Source organism: Camelus bactrianus, chromosome 20 (genome assembly GCF_048773025.1).
Source record: "Camelus bactrianus isolate YW-2024 breed Bactrian camel chromosome 20, ASM4877302v1, whole genome shotgun sequence".
NCBI lineage: Eukaryota > Metazoa > Chordata > Mammalia > Artiodactyla > Camelidae > Camelus > Camelus bactrianus.
In genome coordinates, this window is record NC_133558.1 from 27,394,479 (window position 1) to 27,404,201 (window position 9,723).

The 9,723-nt window shown below is 57.9% G+C and overlaps 1 protein-coding gene across 6 annotated transcripts in view; it reads left to right on the top strand.

The window, feature by feature from the left end:
• The window catches only part of FOXP4 (forkhead box P4), a 48,904-nt gene extending 40,403 nt beyond the window's left edge, over positions 1–8,501 (top strand). For all 6 annotated transcript variants that reach the window (XM_074348695.1, XM_074348697.1, XM_074348696.1 and 3 more), the window contains 6 exons: positions 9–85; positions 553–654; positions 4,034–4,155; positions 5,579–5,645; positions 6,028–6,197; positions 6,637–8,501. In XM_074348695.1, coding sequence (XP_074204796.1) covers positions 9–85; positions 553–654; positions 4,034–4,155; positions 5,579–5,645; positions 6,028–6,197; positions 6,637–6,784 — 686 coding nt within the window. In that variant the 3' untranslated portion in view covers positions 6,785–8,501. The remainder of the gene's footprint in view (positions 1–8; positions 86–552; positions 655–4,033; positions 4,156–5,578; positions 5,646–6,027; positions 6,198–6,636) is intronic.
• Positions 8,502–9,723: the final 1,222 nt, after the last annotated feature.

Here is a 9,723-nt window from a genome sequence, read left to right on the forward strand (position 1 = left end):
TCCCGCAGAGCTGGCCCAGAATCACGAGTTCTACAAGAACGCTGATGTCCGGCCCCCCTTCACCTACGCCTCCCTTATCCGCCAGGTGAGTGTGGAAGGTAGACGGAGTGGGCTGGGGGTGGCACACCAGCTGCACCCCTCCCTCAGGGGCCCCGCCTCGGGGAGGATCCTGGGGCCAGAGGGCATAGCTTTCCATGTCACGTTTGACCTCTCCCGCTCACACCTGCACTTTCCTTCCTTCTCAGCCAGACGGCCCCTCAGACAGGCCTCGCCTGAGCCAGCCTGCTGGTCATGGGGACATGTCTCTGGAGGCACACACACACTATTTTTTGCTACTTACACCCCCTGTGTCGTCTATTCTCTCATTTCCATGTACACACACTCCCATAAGGCTCTTTTCTGATAGACTTATGGTTACTCGTAGTCTGTCTCTGTTTCTGTCTTACACACACACACACACACACACACACACACACACACAGTCTTGTCCCTCAGGCCTGTGACCCTTGGAGGCCCAGACTGAGGGTCCCCACGCTTCCTCCTTGCCCACAGGCCATCCTGGAAACCCCCGACAGGCAGCTGACCCTGAATGAGATCTACAACTGGTTCACCAGGATGTTCGCCTATTTCCGGAGAAACACGGCCACCTGGAAGGTGAGATGCGCCCCTTCCTCGTCGCCAGGGCCCCAGGCAGCATTGGACACCTCCACATCCCTTTGAGACCAAGGCTGCCTGACAGTTAGTCCCCTTGGAGAGATCTCCATTTCTGCAGAAATGGCGTTTCTATCTCCACCTCCACTTCTCTGGAATATAACCCCGTGGGCCCCAAAGACCACAGCCCCCTGAAGTAGGGCCTCTAGGAGTCGGTAGAGCCTGAGCCTACGGTAGGGAGGCCTGGGTTACATTCACAGGAGACCCCAAGGATTTGGATTCCTTGGCTAAAGGTGCTCACTCTGAAGCCCTGGGTGGGTGCGTGGTGTGCAGGCCTAGACACATGGATGGACCGAGACCCTGGACTAGACAGTGGGGCCGGGAACACAGAAACACTCTTCCCAGCCCTGCCATCAGTGACAGGAAGATAGCTGTCTCCATCCAATTAGTCATTTCAACACCTTCAGCCATAAGTTTTCCTGGGGGACCAGAAGCAGGCAAGGGAGGGACCCTAGAAAAATGAGACACAGAGATGTGGGCTGGGATGCTAAGCCATTTATTTTTTTATGGCCAACATATGTCCGTCTATTTGATGGGTGAGAATATTAGGGTCTGTGCAGGAGGGTGGGAAGGCGATTTCTAAGTTGGGAAGGGGCAAGGGGAAGGAGAAGGGAGCGTCAGCACCCTGTGGGAAAAGATGGACACCAGGGTTAGCCTCCCCATCCCAGAGCCTGAATTGGATCCCTGGCTCTTGAGTCCCCCTGCTGGCCAGCACAGAAGCTGCAGTTAAGCAGCCTTCCTCCCCTGTCCCACCAGGTTTCAACCAGTGTCACTGGGCCCCCCTCCCCACCAGTGCCTGGGACAAGGTGGGGGTCTGCACAGGGTCCAGACTTTTCTGCCTCCAGAGTGTGCTGAGTACAACAGGAAGAGTGCTCCATGACCTTCCATATCCCCAGGCCCAATTCCCAAAGCTTGGGAAAGAGGCTGGGAGGCTGGGACAGCTGCTCTGATTGGCTATGAGTGATGTCATTTCCTGCCAGCTACAGTCTGGCCCTCTCTCTTAGCCAGTAGGAGCCACCTCGTCCAGTCTCCAACCTGCAGGCCAGTTTGGATACCAGGTTTTGTAAATGTTAGGGCCCTCTACAAACATTAAGGATCATTGTGATTGTCACGTAACGTTTGCTTTAACCCTGTATATTAATTCTCTGCCCTTAGGGGAGTTGATATAGAGCCCCACTTCCATAAGGCAATCTCCTCCTTAGGGACAGAGTGCTTCTTACCCACCTACCCTCTTTTCCTTTTCTTTTAACTGCATCACTCTCTGCAGTTTCTACTTCTCTCCTTTCATGAGATCAGGAAGAGCTGGTGTAGGTGACTTTCTTAAACCCCTTGATGACCATCATAAAGCCACCCCTCCCATTGCCCAGCCTCCTTGGCCTTCATACCACCTTTGACTGGTGGCCCAGCCTTGGTCATCTGAGTGCTGTGTCTCCCTCCCAGGTCTTCACCTCCATCTCCCCTCACCTAGTCTATGTCCCAGCAAGAAGCCAGCTGAGTGAACGACCTTCCCATTTGCTGTGCTTTGCCGCTACTTCTGCCACTTAGGGCACTTCCTGTGCCCTCCCTGTGGCACAGCAGAATCCATCTCAGCTTGTGGTCCACTCTGACCTTCAGGATTTTTGCCTCCAAGCTTCCATTCATGTCACTTGGGAAACGCACCCGGTCTATGCCCAACTCAGTTTCCTTTCCACTCCCACTTCTGACCCATTTATCTGCCCTTTCTCCTCAACTATTTCCACTTCCTTCCCTCCTTCCTCCTTGACTTTCTCTGGCCCCTACCCTGGGATGCTGTCCACTTCAGACCAGGGCAGAAGGATCGTGAGCTGGCGTGGGCCAGGCCAGCTGCCGTTCATCTGGGGACAGAGCTGCCATCTGCCAAGCTGATGGTCCTCGCCAGCCCTCCCCCTGTGTTCGTCCCTTCCCAGGGCCCATGTTGTGGGCCCGTCCTTTTGTTTACGCAGCCCCCGCCAGACCCCTTAAATTGCCGTTAATGTTTCAGCGTAACGAATTAGTCTCTCATCACGAATCAGGCTTCGAAATGAGGGAAAAAAGCCCCAGTGAGGCCATCCTCGGAAATTGGGGTCATTCTCATTTGCAAAGCGGAGGATCGGAGCCCCGTAATGCGGGCAAATTTATTCCGAGGCAGGAGCCCCGGCGTGATTAGGCCCTTTGTAATTATCGCTCCAAGAGATTCCACTCCAGCCGCCCGCCTCCCTCGTGGATTAGCAAGCGAGTCGGAAAAATACACAGGATTTAATTAGAGGCAAATTAAAATTGGTAATGAAATCGGGCCAGTTGCAAGTGGCAAGAGTTGGAAGGGAGAGAGAGAGAGGGGATCTCCAGGGGCACGGGCTGCCTGCCCAGCCTGCTTTCTTCCCCGTTTAGAAATGTAAAGAGGAGACAAGGATGGAGACGAGGTGGGGGCGGCTAAGGGGGGACAGGTAACAGGGACACAGGGACAGCTGTGGGGAGGCGTGGTGAAGCTGAGAGAGGAGAACGCAGGGACAGGAGCGGGTGGGGGGGGTGCATTAGGGCCCCAGCCCAGACTCCCAGGGGGAACTGGGCCGAGCACCCCCACCCTCACCCAAGTGTCCTACAAACCAGATGACCTCAATTCCTGAAGTTATCCTGCCGGGAGGAGGTGGGACTGACAAGGTGACTTTCCCTCTTTTCCTTCCTCCTCCTGCTGTACAGCCACTAAACCCATGCTCTCCTTTCTCCCAGCTTACTTACCTTAACAAGTATGTATTAGGCTTCTACTGTATACCTCATGCTCTCAATAAGCTGTCTCTTCCCAGCCACAGCCCAGAATCAAGGCTCCCACACTCCAGGGGGGTCAAGGAAGGTTGCGGTGAGGCTTCCTGAGTTATTCCCAAAACTTTTAAAGGCTTGATGGAAACTCTGCATGCCCCCAAGATAAAGTGTCCCAGTCTCCCTGAGGTGCCAGGGCCTGAGTGTGCAATCGTGCCAGTCAGAAGCCCTGAGTAACAGCCCCACACGTCCAATTAACCGTGATGGGAGAACAGACTGTTGCTAACTCGGTATCTTTCAGTGTGTAGACAGAGTTTTCCAAAATGTGGCAGGGAGAAGGGAGCACATAATATAACGAGTGGTGACGATGCTGGGAGCCTCTGGCTCCAAGGGCGGAGAGGGGCCTTCCCTCTGCCCCTCATGCGTCTCCTCTTGCCGGTCCCCTCCCCCCGCTTGTTGCCGGGCTGGGGAAGGTGGGACAAGGTGGCACACGAGGACCCTCCTATCTGTACTCACCTGAACGGGGGAGGGGTTGCCTCTGAGCACCTGCTCCTTGTCACTGCGCCCCCAGAACGCGGTGCGACACAACCTCAGCCTACACAAGTGCTTCGTGCGCGTGGAGAACGTCAAGGGCGCTGTGTGGACAGTGGACGAGCGGGAGTACCAGAAGCGGAGGCCGCCAAAGATGACGGGGTATGTGGGCCCAGACCAGGCGCACTCCCATGACCGCATGGGTGAGGTCACCCCCCATGCATCTCCTGGGCACCTTTGCACCCCAGACCCTTCCCATTGTAGGGGTGGAGCAGGGAGAAAGTGGGCAGAGGAGCCCAGGAGAGCATGGAATCTATACGTGACAGATGATTAGGAAGAGGACATTTCTGTCTTGTTCTGCACTTGCCACTGACTGAGGGAAGGAGCTGGGGGGGACCTGGCATCAGAAAGAGAGGCCCAGAGTAGCCATGGCCAGAGATGGGGTGTAAACAGATGGCCACCAGTGTGGCTGCTGGTGAGTGGGCTGTTGTCCCCAGAGCCACTCTCTCCTATCTTGTCACAGGGTGAGCCAACCTGTGAAATCCCCAGGCCCCACCTCTTCATTTTACAGGGAGAGGAGGCCCAGAGAGGGCAAGGGGCTGGAGAGTGGTCACACAGCAGATTCCGGGCAGAGCTGAGTCTCTGACCTCTACCGTCATTTTCAGTGGAAACAGGAGCCTCCTCTTTCGACTTCCTTTCCAGCACTGGCCACCTCCCCACCCTGACACCCAACACGGGCCATTCGATTGCCTATGCATCTTGGGCCAGAGGCCTGTGAGGAGGGAGAGAGAGGTCTGAGGCAAGTTAGATGGGTATCTGTGGGTGCCTGCTCCCCTCACAGGTTTCTTCTCCCCAGACAAGAGTGTCTCTTACCCTCAGTAGCTGTGGGGGCTGGGGTAGGGTTAGGACCTAGAAAGGGAAGGAAAGCCATCTCCCTCCCAATGCCCTCACATGCCAGTTACATGCTTGGTGTCTTCATGTCCCATTGTCAACTCAGAGTACCTGGGTTCAAATGACATCTCTACTTCTCACAAGCTGTGTGACCTGAGGCCAGTTCCTTAACCTCTCTGAGATGCTCTCTTAACTGGGGTTAGTCACTGTGGAAGGACAGCCTTGAAACATTGCTTTTCCTGCCCCAACTCCTGATCGCTTTTGTGTGCAGAATAGCCTTTGGTTTGGAGCATGTGAGGACAGGCTGAGCACTGGGCTTATTAGCTGTCCCCAAGTTCAGGATGGTGAGAAAGTGGATGGTGAGATGTGGGACTATGGAGGCTGTCACTTGGACCTTGCCAAACATTGGGAAATCTAGAGTGGAGAGAAAAATTGCTGGCAGCCTGATGTGAGGACAGACTCCTGGAGGGATCTGGTTCCCACTCATTAGCTCTGAGCCCCTGGGAGCCTCAGCAGCTCACCTGGGAAGGGGGCTGTCGGTCAGCGGGAGGACTGGATAAGACGGGGCACAGCCGATTCTAGCCTCCCAAGATAATGAACAGGCAGTCCCTGGCATGGAGCCAGCCTTCAGGGTCAAGGCCTGAGTGAGGAGTAAGCGAATGAATGAACGAAACACTGCCTTTCTCCTGTTCAGGAGCCCCACGCTGGTGAAGAACATGATCTCGGGACTCAGTTATGGAGCACTTAACGCCAGCTATCAGGTAGTGGACTTGGCCCGCCCAGTGCCCACTCGCTGCCCTCGGCCCCCCGCCCCTCACTTTCTATTCAGCACTCTGCCCTGGAGGAGGGACCTTCCCCAACCCTCCCTGGCAGAGGCGGGACACAGAGCAGGGAGGCTGGAGTAACCAATGACACCCCCTTCCCTGGCTTGTCCATCTGTGGGTCCTCTGTCTCCTGGGGAGGAAATAAGTCGGGCCAGGTTTCCAGGAAAGCTGGGAGGCAGGTCAGGGTCAACACTCTGGCCTTAGGAGGGACGCTCTAGACCCGCCAGCACCCATGCTTGCAGGAGGCTCTCGGTGGGTGGGGAAGGGACAGGACTTGACTGGGTGGAGCCCGCTGAGGCCCCAACTTCGTGCCCTGCAGGCTGCCCTGGCCGAGAGCAGCTTCCCCCTCCTCAACAGCCCCGGCATGCTGAACCCCGGCTCCACCAGCAGCCTCCTGCCCCTCAGCCACGACGACGTGGGCGCGCCCGTGGAGCCCCTGCCCAGCAACGGCAGCAGCAGCCCTCCTCGTCTCTCCCCACCCCAGTACAGGTGAGCCGCGGCAGGGCCCCACCCCACCCCAGAGCCCCCAGACATCAGGGAGGAAGAATCTTCTCCCCCCACAGCTGGGATCCCTGTCTCATCACCTCCTGGACAGCTCTCTTCCCAGGACAAGTGGCCTCTCTCCTCCTTGGTCCCCTCTCTCCCTTCTCCCATATCCTCCTCCTCCCCCTTCTTTTTATTTCCCTCCTTCCTCTCCCTCCTCCATCCTCTGTCTCCCTTCCTCTCTCTGTCCATCCCCACATCTCCCTTCCTTAGAAGAAAGCCTTTGGGGAGACCAGACCTGAGATGCCAGGCCCCAGTGGCTCAGAGATAATGGGGCCCTTTAGAGGCAAGCTCTGGACACCCCGCTTCGTGTTCCCAGGTTCTGGATGGGGTGGGGGCGTCAGGGGAAGGCCCCAGGGTGCCCACATCCTCCCTTCTGTCACAGCCACCAGGTGCAGGTGAAAGAGGAGCCGGCCGAGGCGGAGGAAGACAGGCGGCCAGGCCCTCTCTTGGGGCCCCCCAACCCCAGCACCACAGGGCCTCCAGAAGACAGGGACCTGGAGGAGGAGCTGCCGGGAGAGGAACTGTCCTAAGGGCCTCTAGGGGCAGGCAGGGCAGGGGTGAGACCCCTCCCTCCCCAACCCAGGCCCCACCTACCCCCACTCCACGCCCCGCCCGAACCTCAAGGCACTTCCGGGACTCAGATGGGGGTGCTGGGCCAGCAACTCCCAAGGTGACCTGACTGACCTACGACCCTCAGGGGGGCAGAGAAGGGCCCGCCTGCGAGGGGACACAGAACCCCTGGTCTGGGACCGGCAGAGGACACGGAGGGCCCAGACCCCTCCTCAGACCTTCCCCTACATCCGAATCCCGCCTGCCTCCCGCAACCACCAGCAGCCGCAGGGCCCTCCTCCCCCACCAGCTCTCCCCACAGGGCCCCTCAGCGCCATGGAGACCCGCAGGCGGGGCTAAGCCACCTCTCAAACCCAGGGCCCCCTCCTGCACCTGGCTTTGGCAGTGTTTTCTGGCCAGAGACCCCCACTTCCCTAATTTGTGCTCCCTTCCATCTTCTTGCCCATACTGTGAAAAAATAACTCCAGCTCCACTCCTACCCCTGCCCTGGCCTGGGTCTTAGAGCAGCTCCAAAAGAAACCTGCCCCTGAAGCTGGGCCCATTCGAAAGCCACAGCTGGCATGGGACAAGTCGTGTGCCCCGGGGAGGCCGTGGACCTAGGCGTCCAGCTCCAGCCCCTCCCCCCAGGCTGAACTGGGCCTCCACCCCCATTTGCTGGATGCTGTCCCCCACGGCAGGAACCGTAGGAGGGGCCCTGGTGCCCACCTCTCCCAAGAGAGGCCTGTGCCAGGTGGACTTATGGAGGTGGAGCTGCTGAAGGCAGCCGAGTGACCCTGGAGGCTGGAGTTGGGGCCAGAGATGGTGCCAAGACCCTGCCTCCGTCATAGAAAGTGGGGACTAAAACCAGGCTTGAGGGGCTGGCGGGGTGAATACAGTGGCGGCTGGGACCCAGCAGGTCTCTCCCATCCCAGCCCTCAGGTCCCCCGTGGCGTCTTCCCCCCACCCCACCCTCGGCACCCCTTCCCTGTCCCCCAGTTACACGGATGACCAAAGACCTTTCTTATGCCGGAAGCAAAAACCAAAACTTTTCGTTGGCTTTTTCCTTTGTCGCCTCCCACACCCCCAGCTCCTCCCGCTCCTCCCCACCCTGGCCCCAGGCTGGAAGCCCTCCCTCCACTTAAGTTATTGTTTTAAACCAAAGTTTACAGTGTCTGTTGGTGGCCAAGACCCTCTCTCTCCACCCTCCCTCCACCCCACCCTGAGGACCCTGCTCACCTTCCCTCTGGTCTTGCTGGGCCTGGGGGAAGGAAAGAGGGCAGAGGGGAGGAGGTGGGCAGCCCTCATCCCCTTGGGCAGTGGGTGTGGGAGCCCTCTTCCCAACCCTGGGCTGCTCCCTGGGGACTCTCCAGACCCCTCTCCAGGACCAAGTCCCCATCACACTGGGAATGTGGATTCCAGCCAAAGAGCTGGAAAAAAAGTGAGACTCTCCACAGACCCCCTATGGGGGACCCCAACTTAGGGCCAAGGACTGGGTGTGTTAGATGCTGATGACACCCCAGGCCAGGCCCCTTTGCTGAGAAGATTCCTTGGACTATTTCCCAAGAAATCCCTGCATACACCCCTTCACAAGCCACCCCTCTCGAGAGGCAGGGGGCCCTCTGCCCCCTTCCCTATGTACTCCCCACCTGTGTTCTGTTTGACCAGCACAGAAATATTAAACGTCCTCTACTCACCGGGCCCTGCGTGTGTCGCTGAGGTGAGGGAGGGCAGGGGCGTGACAGCGCAAAGATTGTCCTGGGCTGCGGAGGGAGTTGGCAGGAGGCGCCCTATAGGGGGCGTCCTGCAAGTGGTGAGTGGTCTTGTGCCCTGGCAGCCTCCACATTCACAGCCTTCCACAGCCTTCCGGTTCCTCTGCAACTCCTGGTCCCCCCCTCTTCCACTCTTGGCGTTCTCTGGTATTTTCTTTCAAACCAGTTCTCTCCAACATTCTGTTTTCTCCCAAAGTCGCAACTCCTTGCCCCAGTTCCTTCATGGATTTGAAATGCAAGTTCCTGGCTGGGCAATTTCAGTGGGGGTAGATTTCCTCCAGGCCTGGAAAGGATTCCTGCTGCAGGGCCACCACCCCTGGAGACATCTGCCCACCTGCCCAGGTGCCCTCTGGGCCCATCACCCATGTCTTCATGGGGGCTACCTGGATAGGTGTGAGTGTGTGTGTACACACGCGTGCATGCACATGTGGAAGTGGCATTGAGATGGTTGTGGCAGGGCTGTTGGATGCATGGCTACCCCTGGGAGCAGTGTCAGCACTGGTGGGCTTGGGTCGGAGAAGGGGTTATTCTAGCCCATGTCTAGGGGACCCCAGATAGCTGGAGGAGAGAAGGGAGGGAGGAAGAGGCCCAGGTTATTAAAGGTAAGGCCCCCCCTCATCCTGCCACACCAGCTCATATCAAATTTTGACTCCATACCTGCTGCCGGTGCCTGTCACGGAGTATCCACCAGTCCCCTCTTCCCAACACCATGGTCAGCTTGTAGACACCCTTCTCCAGGACAGGGCCCAGATAGAAGTGTGTGTACTTAGGGGGAGTACAGAGGAAGAGCGGAAGGTGTTGAGAAAGTGGCAGAACTGGAATCAGTCGCCCTCCCCCCAAACTGCTGGAACTTTTGGAAAGCCAAGCTTGGGTCGGGGAGGTAGAGCAGGAAGCAGCAGCAGGAGTGCGCATTTCATATGGCACCTCCGCTGACTTCTGGGTCTCAAGCCTGTGAGCCCTACAGACTCCTTTCAACTGTCATCTGTGTCCTGTCTCTCTCTCCACTTTCTCTCTGTGTCCACCACCCCCCCCCCCCGCCCTAATCCTCTGGGCATTGGTGTGGCGCCTGAGGTGAAGCCCCTGTCCCTCCTTAGCACATCTCAGGAGGGGCCCAGCGAGGTCAGGCCAGGGGAGCTCAGCATGCGGTCTCA